This window comes from Ictalurus punctatus, chromosome 18 (assembly GCF_001660625.3).
Source record: "Ictalurus punctatus breed USDA103 chromosome 18, Coco_2.0, whole genome shotgun sequence".
NCBI classification, from domain to species: Eukaryota; Metazoa; Chordata; class Actinopteri; order Siluriformes; family Ictaluridae; genus Ictalurus; species Ictalurus punctatus.
In genome coordinates this window covers 3,378,311-3,398,419 of record NC_030433.2, presented here as the reverse complement: position 1 = coordinate 3,398,419, position 20,109 = coordinate 3,378,311, and the positions used below count along the sequence as shown (strand labels likewise).

General features: G+C 42.1%; 1 protein-coding gene across 3 annotated transcripts in view; it reads left to right on the top strand.

The window, feature by feature from the left end:
• whrna (whirlin a) overlaps nt 1–20,109 on the top strand; it is a 110,746-nt gene that overhangs the window by 75,722 nt on the left and 14,915 nt on the right. Inside the window, exons 6-10 of one of the 3 annotated variants that reach the window (XM_017493097.3) lie at nt 8,286–8,498; nt 10,051–10,272; nt 10,662–10,694; nt 15,694–15,765; nt 18,387–18,855. In XM_017493097.3, coding sequence (XP_017348586.1) covers nt 8,286–8,498; nt 10,051–10,272; nt 10,662–10,694; nt 15,694–15,765; nt 18,387–18,855 — 1,009 coding nt within the window. The remainder of the gene's footprint in view (nt 1–8,285; nt 8,499–10,050; nt 10,273–10,661; nt 10,695–15,693; nt 15,766–18,386; nt 18,856–20,109) is intronic. The other 2 variants (XM_017493098.3, XM_017493099.3) reach the window with 2 other exon arrangements.

The window sequence follows — 20,109 nt, the reverse complement described above, 5'->3', positions numbered from 1 at the left end:
TAAACAGTCATTTCCTCAAACATCACGGCTGTCTTGCATCTACGTCACATTGCACGACTTCACCCCATTCACTGTACCAAAGGGTACAGCGTTTAATCATAGACCAAGCTTGTCTTAAGGTCAGAAATCTCTATGGATAAAACTATGAACATGTACGACTTAAAGGGCCATATTCAGATTCGGTGACTAAAGTCCAAACGTTACATCAAAATGTACACTGGGAAAGTTACTCGTGTTCAGAAAAGGGTTAAGCGGGTGCTTTAGTTGGTTTTGTCAGCTCCCCATTCCTCCAAGGTTGTCAGTTTTCTTGAGCACACAATACAATAGCACATACATCACTGCCTTTAAGCACACTTTAAAAACAAGTGCCTTTAATCCCCATAAAATAATCAGCGACAGAAAATGTGAGCTAAAGAAGAAAGTCGCATTTAATTTTTCCTGTCAAGTGTAAAATGTCGTAATATAATAGCAAGAGACTGTTTAAAACGGAACCATAATAAACACTAATATGATGATTTATATGAAGGAGAAGATGGCAAGGGTATAGGTCTATAGGAGTGTAGTATATCGATGGTACAGTATATTGCTGCATGAGTAATCCTCAATGTTATGATCACATTAATTACTGCAATTTTGATTTAATCGAACAATGTAGCCACTCTCCTTAGTTGGCAGCTTAGAAAATAGCACTTGACCCAGGATATTTTCCAATACCGAAACGAGGTCATGAATACATAATTTATGCGCGGTATGAAGGTTGAATTAATTACATAATGCCAGTGTTTTTGTGGTTTGAAGTATAAGCGGACCACGCACTAATCTGCGACTCTGCTGCTATTGTTGTCGGTCCTTGGAGATAAGCAGTGTCTCAGATTAAGATAAAAAAACAACTTTTCTTGTGTGTGTTTAATATTGGCCTTAAATTGAACTCCATTGTTTCTGAGTGCATTTACATCCCAGAACATGAATTTCAGCATGCCGTATTGCGCTTAGATCAAACTGCCCATTACACTGGGCACGTTTTATCTACAGGAGAGCTCATTAAAACACAGGCATTATTTTATTCAATCAAGAATTGTGAAATGGAAACACACAAAGCAGCCTCCATCGGTAATGTGTACGCATTATGATTTCATGACCTCAGTTGAGTATCCCTGAGTGCACAGTGTACTAGGTATGTGCTTCAAATAAGTTCAAATAATCCAGCCACTTCTACAGCACCACTCCTTTTCCTCATACGTGAATAAGCTTTGTGCTTTTTTACTACTGCTAGTACAAAATAGACTACATCTACTTTACTGTAAATATATATATATATCTGTATATCATCTGCTATTTTGTAAACTGGCAGACAATATCGAGTAGAAGCTATATTTTTAAGACAGCTAATAGAATAATTACAATTAGGACCATTCATGCAGCCTCAAACTATCATTTCATTCAACCTAGACTCAAGGTGACAGCGAGAGCATTAAATTTAATCATGTACCTTTTTTGTGCCAGGTCAGCATTAATGCATTGATCAATAATTCAGAGACGGAGAAAGCCAGAAGCGGAGCCTACAGGACACCGATGTGGATATTTATGAATTAGTAGATACACAGGAGATTATAGGAGACGGTAGATGCACACACAGAAAGAATGTGATGTCATAGCTTAATGGAACAGTTCAGAGAGTAATGAAATCGACACACTCGTCCCCCCGACCCCCCCCCCCCCCAAAAAAAAAAGAAAAATCCAAATGTAGTTTATCAACAAAGGTTGATACGACACTGTGCAAACTACACACATAAATCATCGCACACTTGCCTTAATAGCTATTATTTAGTTTATTAAGTAGTACCATTTGTATTTTTTTTTTTTGCCTTTAGGGTTTAAAATTACAAGAAGCAATTTGAGTAAAAAAAAAAAGAAAAAAAAAGTAGTAATTATGATAAGAAAAGTAAACTTAATAGAGAGGACTCTGTAGGAGACGGATAAATAGCAACGGCGTGCTTGTTGATGATAGAAGCACGCATAGTCGCTGTCATGTATAATGTGTTAAGTAATCTCAATGACCAGACAGCGGTGTAATCCTCACTCACTTCTCCAATTATTCCCGCAGTCAATACCCTGCCTTTGTGTAGAGTGGCAGAATACAAATGCTCTTGTTAGCATCCGACACCTCCCTCCTTCCAAACTTTTCTCCAGTACCATCGAATTTTTGTTCCTGCACTATAGCAGCATGTTCTCGTTATCATGTCTGATGTCATGACAGTTTACACCACATGCTGATGTTTGCTAGGTGTGCTCAAGTTAGCACCTGTTTGTTTGTTTGTTTGTTTGTTTTTACACACACACAGTCTGCGTTTACATGCACATCGATATTCCGATATGAAATTTTGCAAGATTTTAATTAGTATTGAGTTGCAAAAAAAAAAAAAAAAACATTTTCAGACTAAGACAATGTTGTGGTTCCACAAATTCTGATCCCCACCCGTGGATTATGCCTGTTTTTTAATCGGAAATTTGTTGCATGTAAACACTTCAGTCTGAAAATCCACTGAGAGGAGGTTTATGCGCATGCTCAGTCCGCAAGGAATTGTGGGTAGCGACGGCAGCATCTCGAATCTCCCAGGAAATAGCGACAGGAAAGGAAAAGCACGTGCACGGCATGTAGATCGGCATGCTCACGACAACCTCGTATACAGGAATATTCCGATCCCTGTGCGCTTCTACACATCGTATTCAGTATATGGTTGCAACCAGAACCTTAAACGGAATTTGATGTGCATGTAAACGTAGCCACAGACTCTTTAAAAGAGACTTTCATTCGTAACCAGATGTGTGAAGTATACTCTTGTGTTGTCCTCGTGCACCTGACTATACCATGCCATTTGTCATTGATCGAGTCTCGGTTTGACCGGTTTCGTTTACCGTCCTTTACCATGCCCAGTTAATTCTGTTTGCCGACTCTGGCCTGTTTGACCGTCAACCTGCCTGTCATTTTGGATCGTTTTGCCCGCTTTCATTAAAACTTTTTTCTGCTTTTCCTGCAACTGTCTTCCCCTCCATTACGTGACAGACACCCTAAGGAATTTTTCATTTGCCCTCCATCATTCCCAGGAAATATGTTGTTGCACGTGAGCATTTACGGTTTCATGGGGTGTAAAAATGAGGTTGGATGAGGTTTTGTTGAATCCATTTCTCATCCATTACCAGAAAAACGAAAGAACTTTCAGACGAATCCTTGTCGACTTGCACAGATCAGGTAACTGATGTACGCAGTTACGGAAATGATTAAGCACAGATTAGGGCCGTGATATTTCGATGTAAAATTTCAGGTCTGAAACCGTTGGAAATTTCTCAGGAACCGGATCAAACTTTACAGTTTTAGAATGACACACTCCTTGTAGTTTTGCGATTTCAAAGTCAACTCTCAAACAGCAAAAAGCTGTTTGAAAGCATTGCAGGAAAGAAGCTTTCACAAAATGCAGCACCTGAACTTCACCAAGCCTCATTAGAACTACAGTTAGCTTTGTGTTGCGGTTAAATGAAACCAACGTCAAACAATTTGCACATCTTCAGAATGTTTGCTGACGAAAGAGGATTACGTACAAGGAAGAGCAGCTGCTGTAAAATATGGTGGTGGATCACTGCTGCTTTGGGGCTGGTTGGTGATCCAGAGTGTTTCATGCAGAACTCATGAATTCTCCTTGCATCCGCCCTTCATTTGTTTGCTCTACTACGTCCAAGTGATGGCCGTGGCAGGTGAACGTGTTGTTTTTATGGACGCACTTTGACAGACACGATTCGGTATAAACCGTCCGTTCTTTATTGCTTGAAGTGGTGTTAAAAGTTGATTTCCGATGTTGAGGTGACAAATACGATAACTATCTGGTGAATCATGTAGGGAAACAATTTTATCACCCACGTTCTCCTGCCGACTTTTTTCCCCATTACATTTCCACACTGCCCCTTCCTGTCACTCAGCCAAAAGTGTTTATTATTACCAATTTCATCCAAGAACAATATGAACATATAATGCTTACTTTTTGGCTTGTGTTGCTTGCGTAACTTAAAAATATATCCATATAAAAGACAACAAAACATTGTAAAATGACCGCGACACTATTACCAGGATATGGTAACCTGGAGGGAGGTCCAGATTTAGCCATAGGTAGAGCTGTGACGAAGACGATGAGTCAAACATACGTCCAAATCGACATAGGAACGGTTAAAAATCCATTTTCACAATGACCGTCTCAGTCTGAACCGTGATATTCTACGGAACGGAAGACGGACGTCCACATGCGCAATCCTGAAAATATAAGAGACCTTAAAATGTCCAGGTCCATTTACAAATGTCTCCCTCCAACCTTGTTAGATATTACAGGAGAATATTCTAGTGCTGTTATTCTCTCCAGGACAGGTGTGACCGAATATTAAATGTAAATGCTGATCATTTTGTAGAAGAAGAAGAAAAAAAAAAAAAAAAAAAAGCCAAACATCGCAATGTCCGTGTATCCTTGAGCTGAGCTATATGTTCATTCTAGAGTTAATTGATCATGGTAAAAATGAAAAATAAATGAATCCCTGACTCTGCAGGCTAGGACAATCACCTCTTTTTTTTTTTTTTTTTTTTTTTGCTTCAGACAATATATTTTAGTGGTAGCTATGAGGATGTAAAGACTCGAATCTCTTTCAGCGGCTTTCTGCTTCTGCCATCAACAACTCTTTTTCCCCTTCATTACACTTAATAGAGGAAAGTTACCCATGCGATCCTCCGGATAAAGCAGATGTCTATGATGTGAATACTTCACTTCAACACAATTGAATTTCAGCAGAGCACAGCGACGTGCTCTGCCGGACGCCAAGAGAGTTCAGACTTTACGCTTTCGGTGTCATCCCGAGGAACGTCGCCGGAGCCACGTCGTTTCGCTTTGCCATGCTTCGACATATTGACCAGCAATTAAACCTCGTCATGACTTAAAAAGTGTGCCAGTTTAATGGGATCATTAGCAAAGGAAGATTGTGGATAATGTTGTGTTACAGATGGCAGGCAATCGATCTGATCTTAGCCGTCACCTTTCTTATGAAATGGCATCAGCTGCGGTTCTGCTCTGTTTATCGATCAAGTCCACTGACACTTCTGCTTTTGTAAATAAGACTGAAGGCTTAAACGGGATGTTTCTTGCGCTTAAAATTGACCGTTTATAATCCCTAAGTATATATCCCACTAGGAACATTGGTTAGAATATGTTAAACCATACTTGAAATAAGGATTAAAACTCAACAGATGTGCTGTTCTAGGAAAACTTACGGTTCCGACGTGCCGGCACTGGAGACTTCTTCCTTAAATGTAAAAGAGACATCTTGGATAAATAGCAACCGGGTTGTTGTTGTTGTTGTTGTTTTTTCCAAAACACTGGTGGCACTTTTATTTAATGTCTAGAGAAACAAAGTTATTTAACAAGAAAATAAATAAAATTTTTACCATTTTAATTTATTAGTGCTTAGTGGTTAGAACGTTTGCGATGGGTTGGCACCCTGTCCAGGGTGTCCCCCAAATTTTATTAAGATCTAGTTGATTGCTTCCAATCTGTGCATGTATTTAAAAAAAAAAATACGATACTGGATATATATCTCAAAAGTCTATTACATGGTTTACCACAATGTTGATCGTATAATCGCCATGCAGACTATTTCAATTTGACCTTTATCAGAAGTCCAGTTCTTCTTTCCAGTAAGATGCGGCTTGTGCGTTGTACGGGACGGATCTCCTTTTGACTTTTCTTTACACAGTACCATGGTTTGCATCTGGAATGCCATGCAGCTGGAATTTTGATATTAGGGATAGAATATATAGTGCCCAGATTGACAAAAGGCCCACCGAGAGTGAGTGTCAGGGCTCAGATCGTTTCTCCAATGCAGACAAGCCAGCATGCATGCCCTTGTTGTCTGTATTGATCAAGCTCAAATCAGCACTCTTTCTTTTGTCTGTTTAATAAAGCAGGTGATCTTTCTGCCTGATAGTGCCCACTTAAAAAAACAAAAACAAAAACAAAAAAAAAACACAGCGAAAAATAGGAGCCAATTGCCAATTCAAGTTAATAGAGGGTATTTTTGAGAGAGAGAGAGAGAGAGAGAGAGAGAGAGAGACAATGGGAGAGGGGGGTTGCTTATCACAGACAGGTAAAGGCACATCTCCAAAGCTGTTTTGTTGACGGCGAATGAGATGTTGTTACAGCTGGACTCATATGCTACATTAAGGTACAATGACCCTAATAAATGGTAAAAGAACGTAGTGTGGCAATATACCTAGAACGTACCATTTATTGATCATGGCACTGAATATAATTGGAAAAGGCTGTAATGATGTGTAGGCCACACTGGAATACAGATACAGTCAACTATAGAATAATATGAGCCCTTTATAAAAAACGAACAAAAACGTGTATATATACTATATGAAACAAATACATACAATAAATAATAAATAAATTTTGAGTTTAACACATAAGGATGCAGTATAGTTATTTAAGAATAATAGCACTTACTTACGTCCTCTAAAGTCTAATAAGGTTAGAGACCGGTGTTAAAAGGATCTTCACCCCTCCTCCTTTGCACAACATTTAAGCTTCTTTATTTTGTTATATATGTGCACGTGTGCAGGCGTATTCCGTTCACACCATTGGTTTTCCATAGGGTTCAAATCCGGAGACCTTGACGCCTGTCAGAAAACACCGATTTTATATCCACCAAACAACCACCTAAGATTAAATCCTGGTAGAGGCAACCTCGTTTTGGCTAAAGTATACTGGTACAAGGGAATTCAAGATGCTATTCAAGATAGGAAAAACATCACTCCTGCCCTACTGGATGACCAAATACATTACTCACAATTTACATTTATTTACAGGTTTACAAGTCAGAAGCTCATAATTGTATAGGATGTGTTGTTATGCCAGAGCCTTAAGATTTACCCTCACTGGTATTACCGGGTGCAAACGTTCCAGCGTGACAATGCCCCTCTGCACATAGTGAGGTCTATGAAGGCCAAGGTTGGCCAAGCTGGCCTGCATAGAGCCCTGACCTCAACCCCACTGATTACCTTCTGGATGAACTGGAATGCAGACCGCGCCCCAGGCGTCCTCACCTGACAAATCCTCACATCCATGCTCCAGAATCTAGAGGAAAGCCGTTTCCTGAGAAGTGGAGTCTATTATAACAGCAAAGCAGGGACTAAATCTCGAAATCACATACTAATGTTACGGTCAGGTGTCCACAAACATTTGGCCATATAGTGAATCATTCTTCACAAAAGCCCCGAACCACCATACCAAAAATAACAGTAGAAGAGGGAAAGCGTGTGTATATATTTATTTGTTTATTTTCTACAAAAAAGGGAAAAGATATGAATGCTGTTGGTGAGATGAAGGCTCCTCAGAAGGCAGCATTTTATGTACACATAAAGAAGCAGGCAGACGGCTTCGTCTCGCTCTCTCTCATCCTCTCATGGCTGGAAACTTTAAGGTTTTTGGTTTTGATTGAGCAGCTAATTTAAAAAGCTCCCTCTGAGGAGGCAGACGACAGTGAGGGGAGGATGACTAGGAAGAGCAGAATAGAGATGTGCGCTTCAGTGAAATATCATCTTTTCCATTTAAGATTGAATGACCTCTCAGTGGAGCTGTTGAAAACAGATCTTTCATATATTCTCAGGGAGCTGGAAGCGAGCCAGCAGGTGATCTGGATGGCAAGAATATAATTCGTTGTTTGTTGCCAAAATTCAAATTTCTAACCAGAGGGAGCCTTTTAGACGGAAGCCGTAAAGATCTGCAGAAACAAAAGAAAAATGGGTGTTTTTTCAATTCGTGGAATCAGCATGCTTGTATTTTATTTGATTTAAATGTCGTATTTAATCTATGCAATTAATTTGTTACAAATGGGGAAGGGCCACGGTGGCTTAGTGGTTAGCATGGTTGCCTCGCACCTCCAGGGTTGGGGGTTTGATTCCCGCCTCCGCCCTGTGTGCGTGGAGTTTGCATGTTCTCGCCATGCTTCGGGGGTTTCCTCTTGGCACACCAGTTTCCTTCCCCAGTCCACAGACGTGCACAGTAGACTATCACAACCCTGTGCCCCGAGTCCCATGGGATAGGCTGCAGGCAGGCTTCCCCATGACCCTCTGTAGGATAAGCGGTACAGAAAATGGATGGATGTTACAAATGGAGGTTTGTTCTTAATTCATGCATTCACTGATTCGCTTAAACCTTTTTTCTTTATTATCTTTCTGTCCACAACTCCAGACGGGTTTTTATAAAGGAGTAGCCGGTTCGCAGGTGACTCTTTCCAGTCTGGTGAACCAGAGCAGGGCCATGCTGGACGAACAGGCCAGACACCTCCTAACTGAGCCTGAGAGACAGACCATGAGCTATTACATCCAGGAATATCGCAACGGACACATTGGAGTCGAACAGCTGGTCATGGCATTGTTTGAGCTCCTCAACACACATGCCAAGGTTTGTCTGTGTGAAAGGTTTTATTGATTGTCTTGCTTCTGCAATCTAGTGGCTACAACCCTTAATCCTCTTGTGATCCTTGGATCAGTTCCACCCCGTAACCATCACATCCATTTGATTTCCAAACACTCAGATATTTACTACTAATCATATAAGCTGTGATTTCATTTTCCTCATGGAATATATAGACGATCTCTTTGTTGGCGCACAGCCGAGTACATCTCATACTAAAATCATAGATAGTCTTAACCTCAAATAAGCCACAGCTTTGCTTGTTAGTGTTCCGTTGAAGGTACAGTTACCTCCTAACCAGCATTAGTCCTTGCCAAGTTTCAAATCCACTCTCAGATTTACTTCTTGATGTTGTTGAAAGTCCTTGTTGAAGGATCCAACCGGGGCCAAATCATAACCTTGTGACAGAGGCAACCAGGTTTTGACTAAAGCATGCTGGTACAACACAATTAAAGATGCTACACTATATGGCAAAAAGCTTGTGGCCACCTGACCATTACACCTTTATGTGATCCTTCACCAAACTGTTGCTGCAAAGTTGAAAGCACGCAGGTGTATAGGATGTGTTCGTATGTTGTAGCATTACAGTTTCCCTTCACTGGAACTAAGGAGCTCAAAAATGTTCCAGTATGACAGTGCCCCTGTGCACAAAGCGAGGTCCATAAAAACACGGTCTGCCGAGGTTGGAGCGGAACATCCAGAGTGGCCTGCACAGAGCACTGACCTCAACCCCACTGAACACCTTTGGGATGAACTGGAATGCTGACTGCACCCCAGGCCTCCTTGCCCAATACCGGTGCCTGACCTCACTAATGCTCTTGTGGTTGAAAGGACAAATCCCTACAGCCACGCTCCAAAATCTAACAGAAAGCCTTCCCAGAAGAGTGGAGGTTATTATAACAGCAAAAGGGGGACAAAATCTGGAACAAGATACAGCAAGGACATATAGGTGTGACGGTCAGGTGTCCACAAAATTTTGGTCAGATCAAGTATGACGTATGAAATGAATCAGCTTACACGTAAGGAAAGCTTATAGCTGTGAGTTCATTAGCAGTTGCATAGACCAGTCCACTAGTTGAAAAGAGCATGTATCGTATCATTTTCCCCAATCCCACTTGGGCCACTTTCGAGGATGGCTGTCGCAGCTAATTTAGAGCGTTCCAAACTCATTTCGAACATTTTGAGCAGTCGAACATGATGGTTGAACTCCCGGGTCATTAGGGACTTTAAGCAGCAGCTGCGAATGGAACGGCTTCGGCGACCGGAAGCAAGCTGTTACGCCGCCGTAGCCGAGAACGTAAAAATCACTAAGCAACCGTAAACAAGACGGCACAACGCAGCATCCAGTCATTTCTGAAACCCCCCCCCCCAGACTCTGCCGTAGACATAGCTTGCTCCCTTTAAGGAAGGTCGCTCATTGAGGTATAAGAAGGGCTCTGTCGATGGACGTGATCTTCCATGCAATAATAGGGCAATATGATACACACGTTTCATCATTTGTGTGTGTGTGTGTGTGTGTGTATGTGTGTTTTGGCTGCAGTTCTCGCTGCTGTCTGAGATGCGCGGGCTGGTCAGTGCACAAGATCTGGAGAGTTTTGATGCACTGGTTCTCCGTAGGGAGATTGAAGCTCTGAAGGCTCGACAGGGAGCAGCTGGAGGAGCAGCACTACACACAGACTCCTTCTCAATGGTGTCCTATCCCGACACACTGGCCTCCTCCTCAGGCAGCTACATGACCAGTACCACACTCAGCTCCGCACGGGTATGAGGAGCAGTACGTGTGTGTGTGTGTGGGTATAGGTTTTTTTGTGCATATGTACAGTATATGTATATACTGTGTGTGTATGTGTTGGATCCCATGATAAGTATATTGTAATGTGTAACTAAATGATACACATATATGATAGGATATTTGCTAAGAGAGAGGTTTGTCCTCTTCCTTGTAATGATTGTGCGTGTGATTATGTGCATCTCAGTGTGTCAGCTGCTCAAACTCTGGTGGTAGGTAAAAACTGATTCAGAGTAGTGCAGAGTGTGTGGGTGTAACAGATGGATAAGTGTTGAGTTCCTGCTGAATTTTATAGCCTGGAATACCAAGTCCTCGATTTTAGACACTGTTTAACACCCAGTATTCCCTCTGCATCCAATTAGGAGCGACTGCTGTGGTTGATTGATATGATGGAGGTAGGACACAGATACAGATGTGTTTGCAGTGGCCTGACTTCTTTCTTTCCACATCGAACTCTCTTTCTCTCTCTCACACACACACTCACACACACACACATGCTTGTCTTACTATTCTTTTGAGCAACTTAAATTAATATACTTACTAATACTGCTAATTAATGCTACGTCTAAACTTAACCCTAATCTTAACCTCAGTAACCAACTCTTTTAGTGTGTGTGTGCATGTGCGCGTGTGTGTTATATCTGTTTTTCTCATGGGGACCCGGCAAATGTTCCCACAAGGTCAGGATTTTCAAAAATTCAGATCTTTGTGGGGACACTCGGTTCCCAGCGACATATAAACCCACCTCCCACCTCCACATACACACACGTACTGTACACACACTTGGTTTTGTCTTGTGTTTGAATATTATATATAACTCTCTTTAATATTTTACATTCACACACACACACACACACACACAATGCACAGTACATACATTTAAGCACTACTCAAGCTGGATTAGTTTTACCAGAGGATGTTCGGTAATGTGATTTGTAAGGGATTTGGCTGATTCATGCATGATAAATATGTGTAATTATCCCAGATTTGTACATCATACACTCTCAGAAATAAAGGCACCAAACTGGACTTGTCTCTGGTGTTGTGCCATCGAGGGGGTATCTTTTCCACCTTTAGTGTGTAGCTTTCATCCGGTAACGTGAATCTAGAATTCATTTAAAAGTAATTTAAAGTACAGTACATAATTGGACCATAAGAACCACTGAAACGGATACAGTGCCCTCCACTAATATTAGGAACAGGAACTTGTTCAACCATGACTTTCTGTTTCACGGGTGTATAAATATGAGGTAACACATAGGCCCAATTCTCTTAGTCATTCATAACAACGGGTAAGACCAAGGAATGTAGCTGTGGTGTGCAGCAAAAGGTTGTTGCGCTTCACAAAATGGGACGTCGCTGTAAGAAAATAGCACAAGCATTGAAAACGCCCATTTCCACCATCAGGGGAATAATTAAGAAGTTCCAGTCAACTGGAAATGTTATAAATCGACCTGGAATTGGACGTGTGTCTGTATCGTCTCAACGCGCTGTGAAGAGGACGGTTCGAGTGGCCAAAAAATCTCCAAGGATCACAGCTGGAGAACTGCAGAAGTTAGTTGCGTCTTGGGGTCAGAAAGTCTCCAAAACTACAATCCGAAGTCCCCTACATCACCACAAGCTGTTTGGAAGGGTTTCAAGAAAATAGCCTCTACTCTCATCCAAAAACAAACTCGAGCGTCTTCAGTGTGCAGACACTACTGGAACTTCAAATGGGATCGGGTTCTACGGTCAGATGAAACCAAAATAAAGCTTTTTGGGAATAAACACCAGAGGTGGTTTTGGTGCACACAGAGAGGTAGCCATATGGAAAAGTACCTCATGTCCACGGTTAAATATGGTGGTGGATCTTTAATGTTTTGGGCTGTTTTTCTGCCAGAGGACCTGGACATTTTGTTAGGATACATGGCATCATGGACTCAAATATTAACAGATATTAAATGAAAACCTGACTGCTACTGCCAGAAAGCTTCAAATGGGCCGTGGTTGGATCTTCCAGCAGGCAACGATCCAAAACACACATCAAAATCAACACAAACATGGTTTACTGACCACAAAATCAAAGTCCTGCCATGGCCATCTCAGTGCCCTGACCTGAACCCCATAGAAAACCTGTGTGGTGAACTGAAGAGGAGAGTCCACCAGCGTGGACTTTGAAATTTGAAGTATCTGTAGAGATTCTGTATGGAGGAACGCTCTCAGATCCCTCGCCATGTATTCTCCAACCTCATCAGGCGTTATAGGAGAAGACTCCGAGCTGTTATCTTGCCAAAGGGACGTAGCACAAAGTATTGACTTAAAAGGTGCCAGTAAATATACGAACTAATTAACACAGAACAGGTGAACACAATCAGGTAGCACGCCAAGGACAAGACTGGGGTGAAGACATGACTAGAAAAGCACAAAGCGGTGCAAAGAAAAGCACGTGACTTGAACCCAAAACGAAACAATATGAGAGCAGAGAGGTGCAATTTGTGACACTGAGAGCGTAGCCTGGATGTACATGTCAGCATTATGCAACACTCATGCAAAAACAACACGCCACACAGCCGTATCTATTATCGGTTTCAGCTATTACATTACCATAAGGTCAACACGAACATTGACTGCTATTACTGAAAGCGCTCTGTATTCCATAAAATACAGAAGGTCATTTGGTCCAGGAATTATAACTTTTCAGACTTGTCAGAACAACAGGTGCAGCTGTTGTGTGCTGAATTAAAATCACGGCTAATGCCGTGCCTTGCCAAGTAAAACGTATCCAGCTCAAATAGGGCTGTATTTGAATGCTAAGATTATACGGTATGGAATGGCATGACCCACATGTGTGTGCTTTATAGAGGTGCTCTGTTTCTCTACAGAGTGAGACACACCTTATTTCGTTCTTGTATATAGAGATGGGTGACAAATTAAAGGAAAAACCAACATAAAGTATCCTGTTTGGTCACCTTGAGCCACAGCTTCAGTGGGGTTTTGATGATGGTGGTGGCGTTCAGTCAGGACATTGTGGTGTTTATTTCATCAGGATGGAAACGTTTCGGCATGAGATTAAGATGATCAGTAAGAAGGACTTTTTAAATGGAGACACACCGTACCAGCAAAATGAGTCCTACAGCAAAACCGAGCCAGTGGGTTTTTCCATTAGTTTGACACCCATCTCTATACAGTATATGTGTGTGTGTGTGTGTGTGTGTGTGTGTGTGTGCGAAATTTTTTCTTTCAAACTATCTTTACATTCCACGTCTTTTGTGTATGTGCATTTAGCACAGATGAAGAATAAAACTGAAACCTGTTTACTCTAAATAAACACATGCAGTATATAACATGTATTTCAAAACTACAACTGTTACACTCTAACAATAAAGTTCTAAGACAGACATGAGAGAAAATCTTACCTATATATATATATATATATATATATATATATATATATATATATATATATATATATATATATATATATATAAAATCCTTGATTACCAGATTAAGTCTACTGAGTTTTGAGTCTGTGTTATTTTCTCAGTACAGGGAAATAGGTTGGGGGTTGGGGGTTGGGGGTTGGGGGGGGGGGGTCTTTAGTGGGTGGTGTAATGTTCCTTAAAGCAACTCTCTGGTAGGGTTTATTAGGTATGTGCATGTGAGCAAGATGGTCTCCAAATGTCAAAGCGTATACTGTATTTTTGAGCTTGTACCTCTTCTCCTACCCTGGTCTTGTCGGACCGCTCTACAAGCTGCCAGTCTGAAATCTAAACAGCATTAGCAACAGTGAAGCGCAACCTTGGCAGCACACTTCGCTTCCCTCTGGGATTCACACACGGTGATCAGATTGGCACTGCAGTCAGAGTTCTACGGCCCTCGAGCCAAAAAACAGAGCACACATCTGTCACGTCCTATACGGCTTTCTGACAAAAAAGAGTTCTAAGGGAAAACTTCCAGCTTTTCGCTCCGCTGGAGCTCAACTGGGGATAGTGGAGGACCTGGGCTGACTTAGCGCGCTAGAATTTCACACATAAGATTAAGAGAAGGAGGAGTGAGAGCTTGCAGAAGGAGCTAGGAGGACAGATTGGCTGAAGTCATGCATAGAAGGTGCGGATAAGAGACATGTTTGTTCAAGTGAACTTCTAAGCAAAATCACTCGCTGTTCATCCGCAGTCCAGTGCAAACGTTTGCATACCCTTTATGTGTTATATTAATAAATTCCGACAGTGTCAGCTTAGGAAATTAGTCTCTAAACTTTCCCATAAGTTTATCAGCTCTACTACAGGGTTTTTTTCTTCTTCTTTTTTTTTTTTTTAAGTCCCTCATTCAGTCTGCTGAAATACTTCGGAAATACGGTTTACCAGCAGAAACCCCTGCTATAAAACTCTGTCAGCAGTTAGTGTTAAAGTATCACAACTGGGCATTTGTCTCTGATTTGTACAAAGACCACATTGGCCTCTCTTACCATAACCGTTTATGAAAGATCTCGCATGCCGATCCAAGGAGCAAATAACAAAAACCATCAAAATCACCGCAGGATCATTTCCACCTTAAGAGGGTTCCAGTGACACCGGCGTCATCCGTACGTCTGTTTTAATTAAAATGTTCACAAGGAGCATTACCATAAAATCAAGCAAACATCCACCTACTCCAACAAGCAGGTCTTTGAAGCTAAATGCAAATGAATTAGCCATGAGTGCTTCCTATACTTGCACTGAGCAAGCAATTAGAGGTAATTGATGGGGCTTTTGTTTTGCTTGGGGAGAGCTGTAATGAGCAGAACTGCCGGCGTGTACTCAACGGGCTGTGAAGAGCAAATCCCAGAACCTCCCAGCCATTCCAGGCACCTCTTAATCTTAATCAGGATTCCATTTTGGAGGGAAGAGTGAGGGGTTGAATGTATATGAGTGAGTGTGCATGTTAAACAGGACCTAAAGGCGCTATTGTTTTTTGATGACTCCGCTGAGAGATACATCCATCCATCCATTCATACTCTATACCGCTTATCCTTCAGGATTGTGGGGAACCTTGAGTCTATCCCAGGGAGTGTCGGGCACAAGGCGGGGTACACCTTGGGCAGGGTGCCAATCCATCGCAGGGCACAATCACATACACACTCACACACCCATTCATACACTACGGACACTTTAGACATGCCAGTCAGCCTACCGTGCATGTCTTTGGACTGGGGGAGGAAACCGGAGTACCCGGAGGAAACCCCCGCAGCACGCGGAGAACATGCAAACTCCGCACACACGGGGCAGCGGCGGGACTCGGACCCCCAACCCTGGAGGTGTGAGGCGAACGTGCTAACCACGAAGCCTCCGTGCGCTCCTGAGAGATACAAACTCAGCTAAATGCAGTTTAGATGCTTGTTATTTTCTGACATCTTTATGCTTTCGATCTCGTTCTCAGAACGACAGTGCGGTGGAGACTAATGGAGAAGACGCCCAGGAGAGTAGAAACGCCCTTCCCGACGTCTCTCTGGTGAGCTCTGCGACACGGATTGAGCACTGCCACATACACAGGGCTTGGGTCGAAAAGCTACGATAGCTCATGCCTGCAATAATTACACACGTGACGGCAGATTTGAGGCACGATCGAGAACCTGGGAAATGTCTCGTCAGTAATTGTGCAATGCTGTTAGCACCGTGATTCCTTTTCCGGAAGTAAAACGGTCAACAAAAGGAATACTCGAGAGTCTTCTCGGCCAGTATACTCTCTACCACGTACCAAATTTGATGGGCAAACGTTGTAATTGTAATTGAAATCCTATCTAAGCAGAATCACTTGTAATGGAAACCTAAGGGCAGTTGTGGAATTCTGTCAGTAGACTGTACTCTGATGTCACACTCTAAACAATAGAGGTCTTGGGTTGAGACAGGCATGATAAATCTCTTGCCAGAGCTGTTCTTAAATATTTTTCCAACACATGAACAATAACATCAAACGTCATTTTAGTGGCGTAGACATTTTTTTCCATAAAGTTTTGTTTCACAAAGTTTCCATGCGCAGGTAGACAGGAAGTAAGTCACGTCAATGTTCATAAAAGCATTCTAAGGAAATGCATATACAGAAATCTTTATACCACAATACTGTTAAATTCTCCGGTCTGATTGGTCATTTTCCAGAATAGCAGCACTGACAGTACTGCCAGCTGTAATACAAATTTAAAAACATGTTGATATACAGTCCCTTCCGAAACTATTGGAACGTCAAGGCCAATTCAATTTCTTTGTGCTATTATTTCCTGGTATTTACATCTGTTCTAACACCAGACCTTAACCCAACTGAGCAGTATTTCACCTCCTGACGAGGAGACTGAAGGGAGGAACCCCCCCCCCCCCCCCCCCCCCAAAACAAACAACAACTGAAAGAGGCTGCGGTAAAAGCCAGGAAAAGTATCATAAAAGAAGAAACCAACAATTTAGTGATGTCAGTGAGTCGCAGGCTTGATGCAGTTATTGCAAGCAAGGGATATGCAACCAAATATGACGTGTTATTAACTTTCATTTACTTCCAGTGGTCTGATACAAAATGTGCTAGGTTCTATGTCGTTTAACACATCTAGATATAAATACTGGGCATTAAAAGTTGAAATTCTAAACTCTCCTCTCATATTCATCTTTTAATCTGAAACCCAAATGTCTTCAGTCTACAGCAAAAAAAAAAAAAAAAGCTGAATTGGCCTTGCTGTTCCGTTAGTTTTGAAGGGGACTGTATAGCAAAGTATAATCGTTGATATGGTGATGTATAGTCATTGATATGGTAAGCATTATGTGAAGAGATATTTATTTAACGAGTCTCTAAAGTGCCAGCGTTTCGTAATGGGCCTGGACTTTGTGCTTTCTAGTTTCTCAGTAACATGAGTCATTTGACTTTTTTTTTTTTGTCTCATTACCTTAAAGAGAGGCTGATGAGGCTGATATAGCTGCTACAGTATAAGTGATAACAGGAAGTGATCCCACAATAGTAAACTATAAACGGTTTTAAAAAATATGACGTATTGTTTATTAATCCATAAAAAAAAAAAAGGTAATCATTGGTATATTGCTGAGGTATAAGAGGAATAAACCATTTCAGGACATGGCGTTATTGGAAAAGAATCATTTTCAGGATGGTAACACTGCTTGTGACGCTTTGCATCGGGCTTCATCACACCACCCCGCTGTTGATTATTTTCCAATAACTGCATGTCCCATCATGTTTTATGCCTTACTTATGTGCACCAAAGTGCAGTCAAACCCACTCATGAAATCTCTGAAAAGATTAATTGTACAGATGTAGAGTTCAATTAATAAATAACTTCGACGGATACTAATAAAAGCGACCGATGTAAACATGTATTGACGCCCTTGTAACTGCCCTTAGACTGTTCTTACATTATAAGTGAGTTTTATGTGGGTTTTTTTTTTTTTCCAAATTCCAAGGAAATGTCAAAATCTTTGACTGTGGTAATTGGACCTCATGTGCAGTAGATCGGGTTTAGCTGAAAACCTCTTGACATATTTGTGTAATGACATGGTGCGTGTGTGGTTGTGTCTTGGCTTCCTGTGTTACGAAGGCCGAGCAAGAAAGACAGGTGCTCTTTTGTCAGCATGGGTTAGGCCTCTAATGAAAACCAATCAACTCGTCACAGCCGTTTCCACGGCAACAGACACCTTCAGGCTGGCATTTGTGCGGTTGGAGTTTTCCAGTGATTTCCGAGGGCCAGGAACACCACTCCGGCAGCTCACATTCACCCCTTTGATTAGTTTCTCTCTCCAGCCACTCCATCCATTCAATTTTTCTGCTCATGCCTTTTTGCTTTGTTTTCCTTCATTTTTTTTTTTTCCTCTTTGTTTCGTTCTATTTCTTGTTTCCCCCCCTGGACGAATGAGCAAGCCGATTATTTCGCACAAGAAGTCTGTGCCGGATAATCGAGTGATTCAGTGATTTGTATGTCGTGAAGTAATTCGAGATTGATGCTGTTTGAGTGTGTTTGTGTGTCTGTTCTGATAAAAGCTCTGCTACAGTTAAGAATCTCTCACGATGTTTTTTTGTGCAAGACATGTTCTAGACGTTTTATACTTTAATTAAACATCCGTTGCCCTGTTCTTCCATCCTAGGATGAGATGGGGTCAACCTCAGAATCCCCACCGTCCTTCAAGCCCCCTCCTCCCCCTCGCGTACAGCGCCGCCCCAGCCGTAAACCCGCCCCCGGCAAACGCCCCCCATCTGACTCCTCTAACTCTGACCTGCACTTCTCCACCCCTTCCCACTCGCCTAGCAAAAACTACACGCAATCCAAACACCCTCCCGATGGCCCAAAGAAAGAGCCTCCATTGGCTCAGCTCTCCTTGGTGAGCCAGCACTTGATTGGTCCTTTCCCGCGCGTTCAGTCCCCCAACAGATTGAAACCCCCTCCAGCACCGACAGTCCCAGCTCCTCCAGCTCCTCCTCCACCCTCGAGTCCAGAAAAACCCAAAACTACCCCCTCATCCCCATCCTCCAACCAGCACTTTGTCATGGTGGAGGTGCACAGGCCCAATGCAGAGCCTGACGTCAACGAGGTCAGACCACTTCCCCAGAGCAGAGGTGAGGAGATGCATTACATCACACAGTTACTGGTCAAATCAGTCTCATAACTGATCTGCAGCTGCTATGCATATTTATAGTTTTGGAGACAAATTTTTTGAGTGAAATAGGACATTTAGGAAAGCTGTATGGCTGGACCGGTTTTATACTGTGTAAAATGTGGCCATTAAAAAAAAAACGAACATGGAATCATCTAGCTCAGCAATTTGCTCAGTGATAACAGGGGGTAGGTCAGGGTCGGAACGGGGATGAAACATGTTATTGCTTCATAGTTTTATTGGTGATATTATTGGTTCGTATTATCTTTACTCTGCATATGCATGGTGAAGTAGCCAAGAAAAAAAATGTCATTGTAAATTGATGGACAAAGCCGTTTCCTTTGAAATGACTGTAACTGATGTACGGTGCCCATTTTTAACATGCGCTTGAGGTTCGTCTTTAACATGTGTCTCTCCATTTGTCTGGTTACAGACAGCACACATTGGCAGTATCATTTTAAATCCGACAGAGCAAAAGAGTAGTAGGTGTTCTTAAAAGTAATATACTGTTTTCCAGCATGGGAAAGTCTTTAGGATGGAGGGATTTGCAGTTACTCGGTAACATGACAAGCTGCAATTTTTGTTTAAATTATTAAATACATGAGAGAGAGAAAAGAGAAAGGCTGGTGGTTATAAACAACCGTTTTGTGGCCGCTATAACGCAAGTCTCGTGATAACAGGAAATAACTTGTTCTGCAGATGTTTTACCACATTGGGCCTCATTAATCAGCCTTTTAGTAAGATCGTGTGTAAATGTTTGTCAGCCAAACCGAATTAAAAGTTTCCTCTCGATTTACAAAAGGGTAAAGTGTTTATCGCTCATTAAGTGCAACGCGTGGCCATGACACAGCTCATTCGCTTGTAGTCATGCCTGCAAAACTCCATAAGAGTTCAAGTGCTGGGAGCACGAAATGAAAGACCAGGGTTAAGTGGACCATGGAGTAATGGAAGGAGATGGCCTGGTTCGATGAATCACGTTTTGTTTTACATCGTGTGGACGGCCGGGAAGAGATGGCACCAGGATGCACTATGGGAAGAAGGCAGGCTGGCGGAGGCAGTGTGATGCTCTGGGCAGTGTTCTGCTGGGAAATCTTGGGTCCTGGCATTCATGTCAATGTTACTCTGATACGTACCACCTACCGGAACGTTGCCGCAGACCGAGTACATCACTTCACGGCAACGATATTCCCTAATGGCAGTGGCTTCTTTCAGCAGG